The sequence below is a fragment of the Hemiscyllium ocellatum genome, chromosome 4 (assembly GCF_020745735.1).
Source record: "Hemiscyllium ocellatum isolate sHemOce1 chromosome 4, sHemOce1.pat.X.cur, whole genome shotgun sequence".
In the NCBI taxonomy this organism is placed as follows: Eukaryota; Metazoa; Chordata; class Chondrichthyes; order Orectolobiformes; family Hemiscylliidae; genus Hemiscyllium; species Hemiscyllium ocellatum.
The window spans coordinates 101,223,446-101,246,034 of record NC_083404.1 but is presented as its reverse complement, the minus strand read 5'-3'; the positions used below and the strand labels follow the sequence as shown (position 1 = coordinate 101,246,034).

General features: G+C 39.1%; 1 protein-coding gene across 1 annotated transcript in view; it reads right to left on the bottom strand.

The window, feature by feature from the left end:
- Positions 1–22,589, bottom strand: part of si:dkey-22o22.2 (neural-cadherin) — a 255,365-nt gene that overhangs the window by 133,745 nt on the left and 99,031 nt on the right. Inside the window, exons 2-3 of the mRNA XM_060824042.1 lie at positions 4,621–4,812; positions 3,156–3,381 (exon numbers count right to left, since the gene is read on the bottom strand). Coding sequence (XP_060680025.1) covers positions 3,156–3,381; positions 4,621–4,812 — 418 coding nt within the window. The remainder of the gene's footprint in view (positions 1–3,155; positions 3,382–4,620; positions 4,813–22,589) is intronic.

Sequence of the window (22,589 nt, the reverse complement as noted above, 5' to 3'; positions counted from 1 at the left end):
TTATGGGGACCTTATCAATGCCTTCTGAAAATTGAAATATATCACATCCATTGTTATTTCCTTATCTATTCTGCTATTATATCCTCAAAACTCTCCAGCAGACTTGCTAAGCATGATTTGCCTTTCATAAACCCATGCTGGCTTTATACAATTCCATTAATACTTTATAAATGTTCTGTTCCCATGTCTTTTACTATGGACTCTATCACTTGTCCCACTACTGGTGTTAATCTAACTGATCTGCAATTCTTTTGCTCTTCCTCCCTGTTTAAATAATGAAGCTACATTTTCCACATTCCAAAATGTAGGAACTGCTCCAGAGACAACAGAATTTTTGAAGATGACCACCAATGCACACTTAGTTTTCATTAGCTGAGACATGAACTACAGCAAGGTGATTATGCTGAAACTATGTAAAACATTGGTTAGTCCACAAATGGAAAACTGCAGGAAGTTCTAATTACCATATGATATAAAGGGTAGTTTTTACTAAAGCATGCAGAACAAATTTGCCAGAATGTTGCTTTGGGAGGATCTGAGCTATAAGAACGTTTGGACAGGCTGGTGTTGTTTTCCTTGAAGCAGCATAAGTTGTGAAGGAACCTGATAAAGGTGGATAAGATTATGAAGTTATAGGGTGGAGGGTTGTTAGGAAGTCACTCTTTGCATTAGTAGAGAGTCAATAACTAGAGGCCAAAAGGTGGAAAATAGGATTAGTATAGTCAGATCTGTATTTACTGGCATGGACACAATGGGCTTAATGGGCTACCTCAGTATTAAAAGTGTTCAAGGACTTTACTTCAACCATCTTTTCAGGAAAAGAGTTCCAAGGATTCACAAACCACAAAAAAAAAGACTAATCTGTGTTTTAAATGGGCAACCCTGATTTTCAAACAATGATCCCTCGTTCTCAATGCTCTCATAAGTGGAAACATCCACTCCACATCTACCCTATCAAACCCCTCAGGATTTTAGGCTTCAATCAAGTAACCTCTTATTGTTCTAAACTCCGACAGTTGCAAACCTGGCCTGTCCAACCTTTCTTCATATGACAGCCTGCTCATTTCAGGTATTAGAATAGCAAATCTGTTATGAATTACCCCTAATACCTCTATGTGTACTGTTCTCCAAATGTGGTCTCACCCATATCCAAGGAGAAAGTGAGGATTGCAGATGCTGCAGATCCATACATGCCATCTATTGTATCTGTTGCACCTGATGTGGTCTCCTCTACATCGGGGAGACAGGGCGCCATCTTGCGGATCATTTCAGAGAACATCTCTGGGACACCGCACCAACCAACCCCACCGCCCTGAGGCTGAACACTTCAACTCCACCTCTGAGTCCACCAAGGTCCTGGGCCTCCTCCATCGCCAAACCCTTACCACCCAATACCTGGAGGAGAAATACCTTATCTTCCGCCTTGGGACCCTGCAACCGCATGGGTTTCCTCATTTCCCCTCCCCCCACCTTATCCCAGTTCCAAGCCTCAAACTCGCACTGCCCGCTTGACCTGACCATTACCTTTCCCATCTATGCACTCCACCCTCCTCTCCAACCTATCACCTTCTCCCCTACCTTCATCTACCTATTGCATTCTTAGCTACCTTCCCTCTAACCCCACCTCTCTTTCTCATCCCCCACCCCGGCCCACAAGCCTCATTCCTGAAGGGCTTATGTTTGAAACATTGATTCTTCTGCTTCTTGGATGCTGCCTGATCTGCTGTGCTTTTCCAGCGCCACACTCTCAACTTACCCATACCCTGTACAGCTGAAGTACAATCTCCATAACTTGTATATTAAATTTCTCTCTTGACAATTGGTAACATCCTGTTAGCTTTCTGAATTATGTGCTGTACTTCGTACTGACCTTTCATGATTCATTCACTCAGATACCCAGATCCCTCAACAACTCCGTGCTCCACAATCTCTCATAACATGCTTCCTTATATTCTGTTGTATCGGTTAATGTCATTACCAGCTAACACAGGGGATGCAAATAATATCTTTCAACGGAGATCCAAAATGGCAAATACCACCCTGAAGTGAACATCCAACTGAGCTGCTGGAAGTTGTCAATGCTTCCTGTTGAGTCAATGTACAATAAATTTAATAATTGTGGAAAAACTGGGGGGAACATTTTGGAGCAGGAGGTAGCTAGTTTCACAACACAAATGTTTTGATGAGGAATATGCACCCAAAACATTAATTTATTTATTCTCTCCGCTGCTGATTTCTGATCTGCTATGTCTTTGAAATGTTTATGTTCTTGTTGCATGTTGTAAGTAGTGTATTGTTTTTGTACATAAAGGTAATGAAGGTGTTACCTTCATTAGTCCTTTTTTCAGAAATATACTAGAGCTCGGGAGGGACTACATAATTTTTCTGCAGTTTATTTCAGATTATGAAGCATGACAAATATGTCAATTGAAAAATCTTGATAAATGTTTACACATCTCATTGGATCAAGATATTGTAGAATGCAGAATAAAATTTTAGAATGAGATAAACAAAGAGACTAATCTTTTCAATGTCCTGATTTATGTCTTTGTCGTTAAAGTACATCCCTTTCATGTGTATGTTGAAAACAAGTGCTGGTATTGTGAAGCCTAATCTGCAGAGACATTGCCTTGCATCGTTGATGTTTCTGATAAGTAGTTACTTAGCTCTAAGAAAGAGGCAGATGACTAAAGCTATTGAAATGTTCCATTTTTTTCCCACATAAGCAGCTATGGGGAATGGTGCTGCTCAGGAAATTGTTGGCAACGACACGTTTATTTTTGATAAACGTTACAACTTTGTTACATCAGAAACTTTTTACTAGAAATAGTATATGTGAATCTTGGGATATTTGTGAGAGTACAGTCTCAATAAAGTAACATTCTGTCATCTCCCATTGATATTATGCATATTAATGTAGATTTAAAAGGGTCCAAATATCAAATTAACAACATTTTTACATGGAAACAGAGTTTCATTTTTTAATTTCCAAGATTAATTGCCAAATTTTTCTGGAATATGATTCCTGCAGATATAAAGTGGTATCAAAGATGTACTAAAGGTATCTAGCACATTTAGAGGAATGGCAGCTACTTAAGTTAGCTGTGTTTGAGCTATTTGTCTTACATTGATAGGTTGCAGTATTTGGTACTTACGGTTCTCCTGCTGGTGTATTTTCGGAAACAAAGACACTGTAGGACACATTGGTAAACTGTGGGGGTCTGGAGCCAACCAGAATGAAAATAGATGCAGGAGGGCCTTTGTTACCCTGCTTGTTGACAGCCATCACAGTTAAAACATATTCATTGTGTCTGAGCAGAGTTGAACCAGTGGTCCTGATGGTACCTGCACTCTTGTCAACTTCAAATCTCTCTTCTCCACCTATAGGTATCAGAGTCATGATATGTCAAGCACAAGATGAAGAATCAATATAAATCCAAACCTTTATCTATTGAATTATTCTGATAACATTTCCACTTGGAAGAATCACTGCATGTCTTTAGATAAGAAGAACAGGAACAGCTTCAGCATAAATTAACAACATTGCCAAAGGGCTGGTTTGGACTATAAGTACAGTAAATATCACTCATTGAAGAAATATTAGCATTCTGCAAATTGATTTTTACAGCGATGAATGGCATCAAAATCATGCATACAATATTACTTTTATTTTAAAATTTCATACTAGTGCTGTAAGTAGATTCTATTGTGGAATAAAATGACAAATAGTTTCATTTGTGAATTTGTTCATAATTCACTCATGAATTATCCAGTTAGCCTGATTCTTTGGCATATTTATCATATTGCACAGATGCCTAACGAGAACACAGCCTGAAATAGCCGCAACTGTTTCCATCATGAAAAATTCTCAAAAATTCTCATCCTCAAAACATTTCAGTACTTCAGTCTCAGTTGTTTTTTTTAATATATTTTTTCCAAGTCACCAAATCAGGTTTCGTTTCTTGGTTACAGATCAGAATACTCAAAGTTGCAATTCAGGTGAGCCAGTCACCCTGCCAGAAGAGGTTTTAATCTTTGAAGTATTAATGTTGTGAGAGTTTCCAAGGTGTTCTAGTTATCTGAATTGAAAATGGGTTTAAGACATCAGAATTAAAAGATTCACACCAACAAACACCAAAAGAAATCATAAAACTATCTTAGCAGTCCAAGGAAAAGAAATAAGGAAGAGTCGATTAAATAAAAAAAAATGAAGGGTTTAAGTTTAAGCTTCATTTCACAGTGACAGAGTATTTGTAAAACGATAATATTGGAAAAACTTGTTTGATTTACTGTTTACGTAAGATCTACATAATATATATAACACACATTGGTTTATCCTATTATGAAATAAGCTTGTGTTCTGTTCTTAAAGAATATCTGTAGCCTCATATGAATGTTTTGATGACCAATCATCATTATAACCAACAATAAAAATTAAATATATGATCCATTGAACAAGGCTTCACTCTGGGTTTGGTCTTGTCTAGTATTACCAACAGCTGGGGCAAGGGGATAGGATATACCATAGAAAAGAGAGTAAAACAAAAAAAAACCTATAACAAATTCCCACTTTTGAAACAGTTGACATATATGAGAATGCTTTTCAGCTTGCTTTCTTACCTTCTGTTAAAAAGTATTCCATCCCATCAATGGTATGATCTGAATCATCCCTTGCAGAAAGCTGGAAAATAGGTGTACCTTTAGGAGCATCTGAAGGTACCACTGTTAGATAGGGGAATGGCTGCATAGTCCACTCTGGAAAGCTTTCTCTCAGCACGTTGATTGTCAAATGGGATAAGTACCAGTCTTCACCTGCATAAAGCCAATAATCATCACATTGTCTCTCTCATCCTTCTCCACGTGGGTCTAGATAATGTTTTTAAAATACAGTTAATCTTTCCAGTTACATATATGTGAACACTGTTAGTCACAACCTGTAGAAACAGAATTGTGAAATTTGTAAACTGGTCCCTTTATTCTCAGCACGATAAATGTCATCAATACAATAGAAAAATAAATAATTGTATTTATATTGTACCTTTCATGATCTGTGGATGTTCAAAAGAATTCTATAACTTATGAAGCACTTATGAAAAGTACTCACTGTTGTAATATAGAAAGACGGGCAGCCAGAACAATGAGATAATGATTTTTTTTTTGTAATGCTGATTTGAAGGATAAATATTGGTCAGTATGCCAGGTATATCTCACCGGCTTTTCTTTAACATAATGTTATTAATAGGCAGATATGATCTCAGTTTAAAACCTTCATCCAAAAGGCAGCATCTCAGAAAGTGCATAGACTGGAGAGTCAATTAGGTTTCAACAATCAACTCCTGGAGTGAGACTTGAAACAAAATCTTTTTGATTCAGAGAGATCTAGCAATTAGGCCACAGTGGACACTTATATCTTCATTTATTCAATCGTGGGAGGTAGATTTTGTTGGCTAGGCTGGCATTTATTGCTTATTCCTTATAATCTCGAAGGCAGTTAAGAGTCTGCCACATTGCTGTGGACCTGGAGTCACATGTAAGCCAGATCAGATAAGGATATGAGATTTCCTTTCCTGATCAGTTTTTAATACAATTGACAGCAGTTATATAAGTCATCATTGGACTAGCTTTTAATTCTAGCTTTTTAATGAATTCAAATTTCACCATCTGCAAAGGTTGGTTTGGAGTCCACGTCCTCAGAACAATTTGCCTGTGAGTTTCAACTACTAGCCCAGTGATATTACCACGACACCACTGCCTCTCCTAGTGTCTTACTTCTTCAATGTTGACATCAAGACTCTCATTTTTATATACTTCAGGATATTTTAGATGCAGCGCCACATCACAGCAACTTTTCTAAGGCTCAATCCAATTACATTTCTCAGTCCAGTCATCATGATCTCTTTATATAAGAAAGCATTACTGCCAAGTTCTAGGTTGGACATATAAATGACTGAAATTGCTTAAGTTAATTCCTCTCAAACTTTAAGTTGAGGAAAGCAAAATTTTCAAAATAACTGAACATGATTTTAATTCAGATTCGAGGAGAATGTATATCAAACTGATACCTTTTCACTAAATCCCTTGAAGAATGGAGCATTTCACGTCAAGAGTATCAATTGCATAAGAATCAACGAGCACATAGTTATTATATATATCTACATGATATATATGAAATAACTTTCCAAAGTATTCTTAAGCCAAATCATTACTCTGATAGCTGGTTTATGGCTGGTATACCCTATAAAGAGTGAACTTTATGAAAGGCCAGAAAGTGTCTCAAGTGATATTGGAGAAAAGAAAGGAAGCTAAAATCCCAAGAAAACTCACTCCTCTTCAGATAACATCATGGCAAAATTTATTCCACCCACAAAGCAGAGTAAGCATGATTTAACATTTAGTTTCAAAGCAAGGGTTTCCTAAAATATAGCTCTGTTACAGTAACAGGCTAGAACATATGGTCTATTGTCTTTTGCAGAGTTTTAAAGTGTAACCTTAGTCCAGATCAAACAGTTTCAAATTGAACCTTCTCTGCTTTCTGGGGAGCAGAATTCCACATATTAATGACTTTCTCAGGCCATTCTCAGGCACATATTAATGGCCTTCTCAGCCTCTGGCGACTGACTGTGTGGAGTTTGCAGGTTCTCCCCGTATCTGCGTGGGTTTCCTCCGGGTGCTCCGGTTTCCTCCCGCAGTACAAAGATGTGCGGGTCAGGTGAATTGGCCATGCTAAATTGCCCGTAGTGTTAGGTAAAGGGTAAATGTAGGGGTATGGGTGGGTTGCGCTTCGGCGGGTCAGTGCGGACTTGTTGGGCCGAAGGGCCTGTTTCCACACTGTATGCAATCTAATCTAATCTTCAGAGGAAAAAGGTTTTCTCTATATCTCTATATTTAAAGGGACACCTTCTGATCTCTGCTTCTTCTACTTCTAGTGTGTCCAACAAGATGAAAGGTCCTCCCAGTATTCACCCTATGAAGAATCTTTAAGGTTTATGTTTGAATAAGCACCTTTCATCCTTCTAAATTTCAATTGATATAGCCTTAATCAGTTCAAACTTTCTTTACAACGTAAACCCTTCTTCCCATTCATGAATTTATTGTATATGTCGTAGTTCTGAAGGGGTTAATGTTCACATGACATTGGCTTCTATTCTATCACACACACAATCTTTAGGGTGAGAGAAAGAGTTCCATTCTAGCTTAAAAGGGAATGGATGTATCTGGACCAGCTCCCAAAGGTCTTAGTATTTATGCCTGACTAAGTGCAGTTGTACTTATCACTAACATTTTTTTTTAGACTTACAGTGTGGAAACAGGCCCTTCGGCCCAACAAGTCCACACCGACCCGCCGAAGCGCAACCCACCCATACCCCTACATTTACCCCTTACCTAACACTACGGGCAATTTAGCTTGGCCAATTCACCTGACCCGCACATCTTTGTGACTGTGGGAGGAAACCGGAGCACCCGGAGGAAACCCACGCAGACACGGGGAGAACGTGCAAACTCCACACAGTCAGTCGCCTGAGTCGGGAATTGAACCCGGGTCTACAGGCGCTGTGAGGCAGCAGTGCTAACCACTGTGCCACCGTGCCGCCCACCTGTGCCACCGTGCCACCCACACATATTACAAGTCCACTTGTTATCTAATAACACTGTCCCTTGTGCAGACACTCTACATTGCAGTATCCTCTACTAGATAGGCAAGGCAAAGACAAAGGAGAATTAGTGGCAGCAAACTATCCTGAACAACTTTTATCTGGTATTACACACTGGTGGAAGTGACAAATGCCACTAGGTACCAGCTCTGGTCATCTGGGAAAATACAGAGTTGTGTGAAACTTCTCTAAATTGCTTCAATCGCAATTATATTATTTTCAAATAAGGAGACCAAAATTATATATGGTATTCCCAAAGTGCTCCTGTATAGCTGCAGTAAAGTCTCATAACGTTTATATTCCATTTCTCTTGCTTTAAATGTCCACATTTCATTTGTCATTCTGTCAGTCTTCGTTATTACGGAAAGCACTGAAATCAGAAATAAAATCAAAGTACTGGAGAAACTCATCAGGTTCCATTTCAGATCACCAGTGGCTGCAATACTTCATTTTCATTGAAATCAGAAGCCCTCTCAATGTTTTGAAAACAAAAACAATGAACAAGCTGTTAGCAAATTCTATTTCTTTTTTGTAACTGCTCGGGGAAAACAATTTTGATAAGGTTCCTACATAAAAGGTGAGTGGGAAAAGTTAAAGCTCATGGGATTGGGGTAATGTATTGGCATGGATCGAGAATTGGTTGAGAGACAGGAAATAGAGAAAGGGAATAAATGGGACTTTTTCTGAGTGGCAGGCTGTGACCCGTGGGATACTGCAAGAATCAGTGCTCCATGTGGGAGCCCCAGCTATTCACAGTATTTATAAGTGACCTGATTGAGGGAATCAAATGTAACATTTCAAAATTTATGACACAGAACTGGGCGGTTTGAGTTGTGAAGAGGATGCAAGGAAGTTTTAATATGGTTTGGACAAGTTGAGTGAATGAGTAGATGCAGTACAATGTAGCTAAATGCGAAGTCATACACGTTATTGCGAAAAACTGAAAGGAAGAGTTTTATTTAAATAGTGACATATTGAGAAATGAGGATGAGTAAAGGAATCTGAGTGTCCTTGGACATCAATGAATGCAATTAGATTGGCAGGTGCAGTGAGCAATGAGGAAGGCAAATGGTATGTTGGTCTTCATTACAAGAGGATTTGAGTTAAGAAGTAGAAATGTCTTACTGCAAACATAAAGGGCCTTGGGGAGATATATCTGGAGTATGGTGTGCAGCTTTTATTTCCCTTTGTAAGAATGGATATATTTCCCACAGAGTGCAATGGAGGTTCACAGGCTGTTACTGGGGATGGTGGTCGGTCTTTTGAGGAGAGATTGATTCGACTGAAGGTGGACAAGGAGTCAAATGAAGCAAAAATGAGGACTGCAGCTGCTGGATATCAGAATCAAGATTAGAGTGGTGCTGGAAAAGCACAACAGGTCAGGCAGCATCCGAGGAGCAGGAAAATCAACGTTTCAGGCAAAAGCCCTTCATTATGTATGAGGGCCCTCATTCCTGATGAAGGGCTTTTGCCTGAAACATCAATTTTCCTGCTCCTCAGAAGCTGCCTGACCTGCTGTGCTTTTCCAGCACTACTCTAATCTTGAGGGAGTCAAATGAAATGAGTTACTCACCACTAGAAGCACCAGAATGAAATGGCTGCACACTTACTGTTCCACCCCTGTCACCCAGCCAGAATTTATAAAATTCAGCCCCATATGCAGAACAATAACATTAACAAACACTCAGAATTTCACTTTTAAACTAAATGATTCACCATCCACCCACTGTTGCTGCTAATTGACAAACACAGTCCCTTTCAATGATTTATAAATATCTTGGAAACGGATATGGCATGTATAATAAAATATGAGAAGCCCTAGATGATGGAGGCTGGTACAATTACAACATTTAAAAGGCATCTGGAAAGAGTATATGAATAGGAAGGGTTCAGAGGTATATGGGCCAAGTGCTGGCAAATGAGACTTATTTAGTTTGGGATATTTGATCGGCATGGACGAGTTGGACTAAAGGGTCTGTTTCGTGTTGTACAATTTTATGACTCTATGGCAAAGAACATTTTCCTCACTGAACTGCATCCTTCCAGTATGCTAACTCTTGCTCTTAAGGTATCCAACTGCAATTAACAACTCTGTTTCTACCTCTATCTCCATGATCCAGCTTAGCAGATTTATTTCAAATATTTATCTCTCGTTGAATAAAAAATTCTGATATTTTAAAATCTAGTTGCTCATTTCCATGCATGCCCTCTTATTTTACTTCCCTGACTTAATTAAAAATAATAATCTGGATGTAATTTATCTATGCTATTTAATATTTTACATGTTTCAAAGAAGGTCTTTCTTAATTGCTTTTTCTGGAGTGTAAAGCCAAAGCCTCTCTAATCTTTTCTCATCTCTTTTCACGTGGGATCAGTGTTGTTCTTCTTCATGGTCTCATTTGACTCTGTAAAAGTGTGAATTCAGTACGGTGATAATATGCTTGCTTCAGTCAGACAATTACAAGTTCAATTCCCACTCCAGGACTTCAGCACATAATCTAAACTGACATTTTGGTACATTAGTGAGGGAGCGCTGCACTGTCAGATTTGTAATCTTTTGCTAAAACATTTTGTATAGCCCCATTTGCCTGGTCAGGTTGATATGAAGAATCCCATGACACAGCCAGACTCACTCAGCAATGTCATGGAAGAAATGCTAATGTGTCTACAAGATCTAAACCAAATGGAAGCACATTTCTGATTTCCCTTGAAAATAAGCCTCATAACTAAGATAGGGCAAGCCCACTGCCAGTGCTGAGTACACCCAGATGAATGCATATTATTCATGAAATTAAACAGGCAAGGAAAATGAAACCTGAAATGCCTCAGTTGGGCGGGGACTTGGGGTACACAGGGTTAGCTTTTTATATTTTCTGTTTCGAAGCTTAGTTTCAATTCTAATGCTTTGCTTCAATTCCAATATTTTGCGTACCATCCTGTGTCTGTTACCTTATACAAAATGAGTCGCTCGTCTCAAGTCAGTTCCTAGTAAGCATATAGTCTCAACACAAACTTTGCTGAAATTCAGTACTAATTTGGCAATTTCATTAGTGAGGCAAAATTTAGTTACTATCTTGGGAGATGGAAATGTCATGCATAGATATAGGGTGCTCCTAAGATTGCTGTTAATGTCCAACATGGGAAAGGGTAGACAAAGCTTTAATCTCAATTTGCCTTGTGCTATTGGAATTTGGAACTACTGGATCCCTGAAAAGGGAACATATTGCATTTTGGAGCACTCAACTCCCTCCGCTTGATAAGCAGGGGACAATATTTTGTTAGGACATTACTTAAAAAGTTAAACAACTAGAGCTCAAGCATCACGTTTAAGGTGGTTTTTTATCTGTATTGTAGACACAAATGTACGGGAAGAAAAATAAAGCAATTTTCCCATTCAGCTGTCAAAATACATGAGCATATTGGGAGGATATATAGACATTATAAGCACAAGGCCAGGAGATGTCAAATCATGACAAATATTGGCAACACATATTCCACAGCTTCATGTTATTAGCAGCACTACAGCCCCACTGGCACTCAAGAGGAAGAACATAATGGAGTAACAAATGGAAGTCCTGCGATCTCTTGAACTACAAACTTCAGATCTCCTTTGGGAACTAGTTTGTGCCTCAGTTTTAATAAATAAAATAAACTAACTCACAACATAATATCAACCCATCAGATGTCAGATTGCCAGCTGGTAGATGCATCAGCTCCATCTGAAGAACTTTTCTTTTTCTCATGGCAACTGCGGATGTTAAGTCCCAGATTGTGTGTTCTTTGGAATTTAATGATGTAACATGCTTTGGATTATTGTTTCCTTGATGAACCAAAATGCTCAGAAAATGAGCTGCATTCCTTTCAGCAGCACAGGCTTTAGAAATCAATGGAGTCTTGATAGCGCTAAAATTCGAAGTGAAGAAAAGAGCACAGTGGGTGACGGCTGTCTGGACAAAATGCCCTTTAGTAGTTTGCCGTAACCACGGTGTTCCATCTGCTTGATGGGACTTACGCTCTAATTAGCATATATACTCTCCTCTATTGTTCCTGTCTGCAACGCTGAACTTGCGAAGCTGAATCGCTCTCCTGCGGGTGTGATGCTATTTAGTTGACAGTACTGCTCCTATTTGAGAAGCAATCAGTCATCCAGTGGTAAAAGTAATGGAAGTGTGCCATAGGTACAATGATACAGAGTAAACAAGCCTTTTTTTTGCCTTAAGGCTGTGCTGTGGGAGGCTGTGGATGAAAGAAGGGAGAGAAATGTTTATTAACAGCAGCCCTTATAATTAAGCGTCAATACACAGACGTGTTTTTTGTGTCTGTGTAAACCTGTAAGATAAGCAGTGACATGGTGTCAGTATTGCAAAGTATGTCAACCTCATCAGCAATGTCAACTAGATGAAAGAGAGTAGACGGAGGTGGTAATGGGGGAAGGAGCTCTTCGAGATACAGAGCTAAACAAACAACTAGTAAAATCTCCTGCATATCAATGACAAGCAAATCCCAACACTTTCATCAGGAGTTCAGTTCCAATTTAGTGCTTCGTTTCTTTATCAAGCATCAGGAATGCTAACATTTCTGTGAAAATACTCGTGTTTTGAAGTCTCTGTGTTAATGAAAGAGCAGATGCTTTTCCACAGCCATATCCTAAAGGCACTGTTGTAACAGCAACTCAAAATAGGTGACAAATTAACATCAGAGATTAATAGCTTCTTTTTGATGGTCATTACACAAATACATAGTCACTCCACTGATTGCATTTGTTTCCAAATCACTCATATATTGGTTCTTCCTGGTGTAATTCAGTTTTAAGTTCAGTCAAAGGTAACTTTAATAGGTACAATGCCACTTATAGTATGTTAAAAGAAAGCCTACAGAGCAAAAGAACTCTGTGCAACCTCTGACCTATGCTGAGTCAGCTAATCTTGGCCAAGAGAGCAACTGGATGGTCCAAACTGGTTTGATATAGTTAGGCATATGAACGATCAGCCAAATTTCTTGCTCAAAAATGTACTTGTTTGGTCATCAGTTAGGAACAGAATTGATAAGGCTGTGGTGTCGTCATAGTTGAATAGTCACAAGAATGGATGGAATATCAGCATGTCTGTGTGGAACCGTACCCTATGAGCATCTTCAGGCCACAGTAAAATAATTGCAAAAGAAAAATAATTATTTCTAGAATCCAAGCTTAAAGCTTTGGACTTAACAAACCTACTCTGAGATTCTGGGTCAGTGGCGTGGAGCTTATCTCTCCACGCTTCAGGCTCACCGCCTTTATTCCTGATGAAGGGCTTTTGCCTGAAACGTCAATTTCATTGCTCGTTGGATGCTGCCTGAACTGCTGTGCTCTTCCAGCACCACTGGTCCAGAATCTGGTTTCCAGCATCTACAGTCATTGTTTTTACCTCGTTGATTTAAATCTACTCTGAGGCCTATTCATGGAATAATTACCTCATTAAGTTTTCTAAATAAAAACAATTGATTAAAATGGTATGGGGTGAGGAAATCATGTTTTCAATGACACTGCACCCTATCCCAAGTGGGTAGTACACAAACCTTGGCTATCTACTCATCTTATTGGTTCAGCATGCTGCCCTGCTGGCTACATGTTCAGCAGGGGACCCCAGGCATGTGTGTGTCCCAAGCATAGCTTCCTAAACCTCGAAACGTCAGCCTGCTCTTGAAAGGGGAGGTGCATTTATATAACAGAAGCCTCCGTATCTGTCTCTGGAAGGATCCAGCTGGAAAGTAAATGACAGAAATTGAAGTAATTGGCCACAGAGGAAGCTAGCTGGTGCAGAACTGAAGACTGTATTGATGAATATCAAAAGAAGGAGAAATGCCTTGTTTCCACAAGGTGCTAATCTAAGCCACACAGTGAGAAGGGAGTGGGAGTAGGTGGCCATGAACGGCAATTTCTAGAAACCATGGATATGACTGTAGCACCAGAAAAATTTCAATTCCTTCAGATATCCTCCAACAAATTACTAGGATTGCTGAAGTGACACCTTGGGAGAGGGACAGTGACCAGGTCATGAGCAAGCCTGCAACCATCTATGAAGATGGCAGCATTCATGATCAATGCTACTCTGCCAGCACCCTTATTGTTGACATTCAGCCAGTCAGCTCAGAATGTTGCCACCCAATTCGGAGATGTTGCAGTCGAAAGCTGGCTCCAGAGGTTTCTAGAGCTGCTCAAGGTTGTCCTGTAAGACCCCCTGCAGTCTCACCCAGCAAATGTCAGCAGTGTTCTGCCAGCTACACTACAAATGTTGGCATAGTATTGTTCCAAAATATGATGACAGGTGAAGGCACTTAGAAGAAACATAAGATTAAATGTTTCAGATTTTTGTGAACGACTGAATATCCAAAGCAAAAGGATTTTGAATGTCTCCTTTTTCCTCTTCCTCTATGTGGAGGCCTCAAAATGGTAAGGGCTGTATCTTTAGGACACTAGATAGAAACTGCAAGATACTGCACAAGATATGTTCCTGTGCTGGAGGACTTCGCTCAAGCAATGCAGTCAACAGTCTATTTTTAGCACTTTAATAATTCACTGCAATATGTTCCCATTTGCCCACAGTGCTCATGTGGTTCGGGAGCAAAAGGGAGCCATCATCCAGGTGTAGAGAAGTTATCAATTTTTACACAGCATTTAGCTTGAGGTTCTCCAAAGGCCAGAAATGGCAGTATAGCTGACTGGTGCAGGATGAATGCATCGTGGTTGCTGCCATGTTTTAGCTGGCATTCACAACCAGGACCTTCTGGCTATGGTCATACACCAATTGCCATAGACATTGAGGATAATGGTGACAAAATAATAAGAAATTAAGAACATATGAAACATGATTGATCCACTTAATAAGATTGTGACTGATCTTAGACCTCGATCTATTATCTCATATGATTTCTTGATTTCTTTAGAGTTCAAAAACTGGTCAAGCTCCGGCTTGAATATACTCAACACACAAGCAAACACAATCCAATGAAGTAGAGGATTATAAAGATTCACTGGTGAAGAAATGTGTTTTCATCACAGTCTAAAATAGCCTTATCCTATTCCTCAGACTGTAACCATAAGACCATAAGACATAGGAGCAATAATTAGGCCATCAAGTCGGCTCTGCCATTCAATCATGGCTGATAAGTTTCTCAACCCCCATTCCCCCACTTTCTCCCCATAACCCTTGATCCCTTTGATACTCAACAACCTATCTATCTTGTCTTAAGTATACTCAATGACCTGGCTCCACAGCCTTCTGTGGTAATTAATTCCATAGATTCATCACTCTCTGGCTGAAGAAGTTTCTCCTTATCTCCATTCTAAAAGGTCTTCCCTTTACTCTAAGGCTGTGCCCTCAGGTCCTAGTCCCTTCCTAACATCCACTCTGTCAAGACCACTCAGTATTCTGTATGTTTCAGTTAGATCCCCTTTATCCTTTTAAACTCTATCGAGTATAAACGGAGAACCCACAAATGTTCCTCATATGTTAAACCTTTCATTCCTGGGACCATTCTTGTAAAACTCTTCTGAACACACTCCAGGGTCAAAACATCCTTCCTAAGATATGGGGCCCAAAACTGCATACAATACTCCAAATATAGTCTGACCAGAGGCTTATCGAGCCTCAGAAATACATCCTTGCTTTTATATTCAAGTCTCTCAAAATAAATGCCATCATTGCATTTGCCTTCCTAACTACTGACTCAACCTGCAAGTTTACCTTGAGAGAATCCTGGACTAGAACTCCTAAGTCTCTTTGCACTTCAGACTTCTGAATTTTCTCCCCATTTAGAAAACAGTCCCATGCCTCAATTCTTCCTACCAAAGTGCATGGCCTCACACTTTCCCACGTTGTACTCCACCTGACACTACTTTGCCCACTCTCCCAACCTATCCAAACCCTTCTGCAGCCTCCATGCCTCCTTAATGCGACCTGTCCCTCTACCTATCTTTGTATTGTCTGCAAACCTAGCCAGAATATCCTCAGTTCCTCCATCTAGATCATTAATGTAGACAGGAAAAAGAGCCTCTCGGTGACCATCCAATCAAAACTCCCAGAATCCTGTATAGTTCAGTGAGATCACCACTTTGCTTTTGAAACTCTACATTTGTCAAAAAAAATGTATTCTTCAGGTTTCAGTATTACTGGTAGGTATTGCACATTTCTAATTGCACTTGAAAGGCTGGTGGTGAGCCAACTTCTTCCATTTGGTGTCGATATACTCACAGCGTTGTTAGGATGGGAATTGGATGATTTTAATAAAGCAATAGTAAAGGAAAGGGTAACATAGTTGCAAGTCAGGATGGTGTGTGACTTGGCAGAGAATTTGCAGATGGTTGTTTCTCTGTTGTCTGCTAAACTTGTTCTTTGAGATAGTAGTTGTGGATCCAGCAAGTGTTGTCAAAGGAATCTTAGCAAGTACCTGTAGTGCACCTTGTTAATGAAATGCCAACAAAGTGGGCTCCTTTGTCTTGGTTGGTGCCTATTTTATTGTGTGTCGTTAGAGTTGCACTTCAATCAAGCAACTAGAAAAGATTCTATTCTACCCCTAATTTGAGCCTTGTAATTGATATCCAGGTTTTGGGGGATCAAGGGATGAGTTACTCACCACAGATTTCCCAGTCTCTAGCCTGTTCTAATAGTCACAGCAGTTTCATTGTTGGTACTGTTAAGGTTCTGGTCTATGGTGTTATGGTCCCAGCTAATGGTCTTAATGAACAAGTCAGAATGAAACTTGGCATGATAGATCAGACTTTTTTTTGTTATAAGTTAGTTACTGTGGTGGTTGGTCACTGTTTTGGACAAGGCCAAACCCCCGCAAAGTATATTAAGAAGGTCGGATAGATCCTAACTTTTTCTTATTTTAAAGGCAAGGGCCAGGCATTGTGCTCCAGGTGCAATTCAATTGGTCAAACTACCTGTCTTGAAGCTATTTTATTCATGCACTATAGTTAAAATATGACAAAAGAAAGAATTGGAATAACTTAATGCTATTGGAAAACATAACAGAATAATAGGTTATTTAATTACAAAACAGTAACTGCTCCGATATGGTAACATCTCATAAACATACCCTTGGCAAAGGCAAATTCAGTAAAATAGGTTGTCTCACGTGCAATTCTAATACCAGGAAGTGAACCTCAGCTTTTTAGGTCCAATCAAGAGAAGAAAAACCACTTCCACATCTACCTGTTGCTGGAAAACTGAAACTAAAAATCCTGGTTCTATGGGAGCTTAACCCCACTCATTCAGGCTGCATCTATTATTCCAAATTTAGAAAAAAAAACACCAAGACCTCACAAGCTGCTTACCTTTTGGGCTTTGAAGCAGACTGCTTGCCATCTCTGCCTCAACCTTTCTTCACAAGAAAAAACCCGGACCAAATACACCTCTTAAAGCCAAACTATTGTCACATCACTGAAACATATTCACATGAGCCTGCAGAAAAAAACCAAACTAACCAAGCTATATATATGTTACAGTTAGAAATATTTTAACACAAACATTAAAACAAAGTTGCAAATTGTTTCCCAACACTATCCATAGTCCAGAGAAATGATATTCCTATCTCAGCTCTAAGTTTCTATTTAGCTGACTACTTCTTTTAACTCCTTTTTGAACTGTAGAGACATTTTTTCTTTTCCAAGTCTGATGGCATGAACCCTTATCAATGCCTGAGGATTTCTATCCCAAACTTTCCTGCCTTGAAAACTTCACAAACCAGGCAAAACATTGCTGCTGCAATGACTGTTTTCCTCCAAGCTGAACTAAATCAAATTAAAATCTTTTAGGAGAGAAATGTTCTATTTTCAAACAATCTCTGCTAGGACAGAAACTAAATGTTGCTCCAGAACTTAGTTCTTGACTCTTCTCCACTGAACTCTGAGTTCGCTGCTCTGAAGTCAAAGCAAAGCTTATGGCTTAATGTGTTTACACTGCCTGTCATAAATGCACAAATATAAACATCTTATTCCATTAACACTCAAGGGGTTCTGTTTTCAGTCATATGTCTTCTTGAAACTGGTGTATTTAGGTGACTGTCTTGGAATGACTTTCTGACCTTTCAATGAAAAATAACCATTCAGAGCACTACCACAATCAATAACTCTGTCTTTTTTTTAAACAATATAATTCTAAAATGATAATATATTTTACTCATGTTTCAATATGATGGAAACTCTCAGGAAGTTGATTCTGAGAGAGTCAGTTATTGTATTGCAATTGAATGTGGTCAGGAGATGATTAGATTCTTCTATGCCAGGAATGATCATTGTCTGTCACTTGCATGGATTGAATGGCACTTGATACTTATCATCTCAAGCTTGGATAGGTTTTGTTGGATATGGACAAGGGCTGCTACAAAATCTGTGGAGTCTAGTATGTCACTGAATATTGTGCAGTCATCAACATAGAGCCTCTCCTCTTGCCCTCCGATAGAGAGAGCTGATGGTGGTTGGATCAAGGATCCTACTGTGAGAAAGTCCTACAGTGATGTCCTTGCACTAAGATGATCAACCTTGAAAAACCACAACCAATGTCTACAGAACAAAATGCAATTAAGTTGACATTTCACGCAAATTATTTCGATGCACATTACACCTGCTTTGTATAAAATGGCAGACTCCATATCATTATCAGGCTGTTTTGCATCCTTCAGACTTGTGGATAACACAAGCATGCTTGCAACGAAGATTCACTGTGCAGGCTGGATCTGAATTGTAGGAGGCTATCTTGCCAACGTTTTTGTAATTTTGCACTTCCATGCTGCTGGCACCAGCAGCAGTACATGGCAATTTCCCCATTATTGTCTATATGAGTTTGGCTAACTAACACTACAACAATTATTGGATTGTGCACTTAGAACTTTGACATAAGAAAGAATGCATTTATCTGCTCAATTGGTGGATAGCCAGCTGAATTGCCAATGCTCATCACTATCTCAGACTAAATCTCAATTTTAACATGTCCTTCTAAGCATTTGAGGGGACCATCTGTCAGACACTATTGGGTCTTCCTTTAAAATTGCAGATCTGGCTCCGATGAAATCATTTTGACTGACATTTTAATGAGAAACCTCAGTAAAGGCAGCATCAGGTCAACCTAAAGGGAAAAGGACTCAGGACCTGAAACACCTCCCAAAAATTTATGTTTTATAACTTTTCAGGGAAAAAAACTTTATTTTTTGTGCTAAGAGAAGCAGGAGCATTCGCCTGGGACTCACACAAGGAAACTCTGTCCTTGAAATCATCTATCTGGCTCCTCTTGGCACCTTCCTGCACACCATGGCACACTTCAAAGAACTGAGAGAAGTGAAGGGTATTGTGAAGCTACGATATCCCATTCTATGACACTGAATGATGATACTCCAATGTAGTGCACCCCACTCATTTCAGTCAGAGCTAGTTCTTGATTGATAGGTTTGTTAAAGAGATTAGACGTACTGCATACTACAAAATTTGAATGAGCCAGGGTCTGGCAGGCAAAACTTTGTTAACTTCTGCCAAGGCAGCAGGAGGCAAACAGCTAGAGTCGAAGACTGAACAACCCAGAATAATATAGTCCAACAACCCAGAATAATACAGTCCCATAATAAACTCCTACCAAAACAATACACTATTATATTAGGAAATAAAGGGAAAATGAAAGGAACTAAAACTATAAATGATTTCTGTTATATGATAAAGTCAAAACTAGGAATGAAAATGAAACTCTCTGCATTTTCCAGAGATTTCTTATCAAAACAATATGCTCTATTTGCTACAATATTGTGCAGAGGTAAACATTCTTGTTTTTATATATATATATATATACAGTCATAGAGCCATAGCAAAAGACAGCATGGAAACAGACCTCAGTCCAACTCGTCCATGCCGACCAGTTATCCTAAGCTGATCTAGTCCCATTCGCCAACAGTTGGCCCATATCCCTCTAAACCCTTCCTATTCATTGACCTATCCAGTTGCCTTTTAAATGCTGTAACTGTACTAGTCTCCACTATTTCCTCTGGCAGCTCATGTCGTGTACGCACCCTCTCATGATAAAAGTTGCCCCTTAGGTCCCTTTCATATCTTTCCCTTCTCACCCTGAACCTATGCCCTCTACTTCTGGACTCACCCACCCCAGGGAAATTAGGTTATCTGTTTAACCTATCCATGCCCTGCTTGATTTTATAAACTTCTATAATGTGACCCCCTCAGCCTTTCGACGGTCCAGGGAAAACAGCCTCAGCCTATACAGCCTGTCTTTATAGCTTAAATCCTCCGAAACTGGCAACATCCTTGTAAATCTTTTCTGAACACTTTCAAGAATTGCATGCAATATTCCAAAAATTGCCTCACCAATGCTCTGTACAGCCGCAACATGACATCTTAACTCCTATACTCAGTGCTTTGACCAATAAAGGACAGAATACCAAATGCCTTCTTCACTATCCTATCTAACTGCGACTCTATTTTCAAGGAGCTATGAACCTGCACTCCAAGGTGTCTTTGTTCAGCAACACTCCCTCGGACCTTACCATTAAGTGTGGAAGTCCTACTCTGATTTGCTTTACCAAAATGAAGCACATTATATTTATCTAAATTAAACTTTATCGCCACTCCTCAGCCCATTGGCGCATCTGATTAAGATTCCATTATAATCTGAGGTAACCTTCTTTGCTGTCCAGTATACCTCCGATTTTTGGAGATATCTGCAAACCTACTAACTATATCTCCTATGTTCACATTTACATTATTTATATCAATGATGAAAAGCAGTAGACCCAGCACTGATCTTTGTGGTACACCACTGGTCACAGGCCTCCAATCTGAAAAGCAACGCTCCACCACCACCTTCTGTCTTCTACCTTTGAGCCAGTTCTGTATCCAAATGGCTGGTTTTTCCTGTATTCCATGAGATCTAACCTTGCTAACCAGTCTCCAATGAGGAATCTTCTCGAATGCCTTACAGAAGTCCATATAGATCACATCTACTGCTCTGCCCTCATCAAACTTCTTTGATGCTTCTTCAAAAAACTCAATCAAGTTCATGAGACATGACCTCCCAAACACAAAGCCATGCTGACTATATATTAACTACTTCTGCCTGGGTTCATACTTAGCTTCAGAATTGCTGGAAAGCTTTGGACAAACTTATGAACACTTTTTTTTGAGGGCAACTTTCCCTTAACGGTTGACAGAAAGTGTTATGTTCTCTATTTTCCTTCTTTAAAATTTAATGTGGATTTACCTCACAAAATGATAACTAAGACCATAGGAAATCCTGCAAACATTTAATAGGCAATCCCAGGGTTGAGAAGGGGTTGCGTTCTTGAGTCCATTCTCAAGTCAATCTGTATGCAAATCAAACACAATTCAGGATAATATATAGTAGCCATTCAGAAGCACTGGAAACATCTGTATGTCAGATCCTTAAAATTATATCCCTGTATGGGGGAGCGTGTTCACAAATACGAGTGTTGGATGTATGTAAGCCATCATACGTATCCCCATACATCAAAGTGAAGAAAGGTATAATCTAGAGTTGGTAAGAGGAGAATTCTATTTCCAGTATATTGTTAATTTAATTTTAAAAATCATTATTTAAGCTACAGCGGCCACATTACAGCCAAATGATTATCATTAATAAAGAACATGCATTGCTTGTCAATAACAATTTTATCCACATATTCAGTTGACTTCATTACTATGTGGATTTTGATCACCAATGGAGCAAACTTTGAAGCAATAATTTACATGTGTGAATACACAATACATTGACACAAATGATTGTTGCAACTTGCCAACCCATTTGGTGGGTTCATATTGTGGCCAGTTCACAATGTCTGCTTATGGTATATGTTGCCCAAGGCTCAGAATATGATGTTACTTCATGCCCTATCTTATCTATGACCAGATATGCACAACATAAACTGGCCAAATAGTTTGGTAAGTTGTTACAACTATTTTTATGTGAGTTTTCCATTTACGTGATCAAGATTCTGCCACAATGGTGAAGATCATACAGGCCTTGCAGATTGATAACAATGCAGTTCCCACCATTCTGAAGAAGGCTCACTGGACTCAAATCATTAACTCTGTTTTCTTTCCACAGATGCTACCAGATTTGCTGAGTTTCTTCAGTAATTTCTCTTCTTATGTGTTGCAGTGTCTGTGTGCATGTTTGACATTGCTAGCCTATTCACCAATACAAGGAAACAGCCCTCTGTCATGGTGATCATATTCACTGACCTTATAAACTCAGAGTTGCTCAGAGAAAGGGAACTGAATGAGAAGAAAAATCCCATACAATATGAAACGCCCTTCATGTTTTGTATTATATATTATTTCTGAAGAATAAAGGAGAACAGCAGTAAACTCTAAATGATAAAGTACTATGGTTTTGAAGAATATTAATTCTGTCTCCATCACCCTAGATGATGGAAGACCTGATAGCTGATGATTTGCAGCATTTACTGTTTTGTTTCAGTTTTCCAGCATTCACGGTACTTTGGTCAAGTCCTTTAGGGGTCATGCAAGTAATACAAAATACAATGAATACCATTTTTCTTAGCTCCTAAGATGATTATATAAATGTGCCAAGTGGCAACTTAAATTTGAAAATTAAACCTTGCAACTTATGCAAATGAGTGATATATTCACAGAAACATTTTTGAATGAAAACTGAGGTTTTTTCAAGAAACAATAATGATGGACAAAAATAGGATTTGTGAGCTAAATGTTGAATTATTTGGCAAAGCTTTATGCAGTCAGGAGCTGTGTAAGGATATCAGAAAAGATTTGAAGGAATTACAGTATGCATTAAGTTAATTGCACCAGAGACATGGTCTCCACTACTCTCGATATTACGAACCTGTCATTTCAATTGCAAATTAATTCATGTTCTTTCAGAGTGGAAGGTTGCATGAGATGGAGAAAAAGCCATCGGTTAA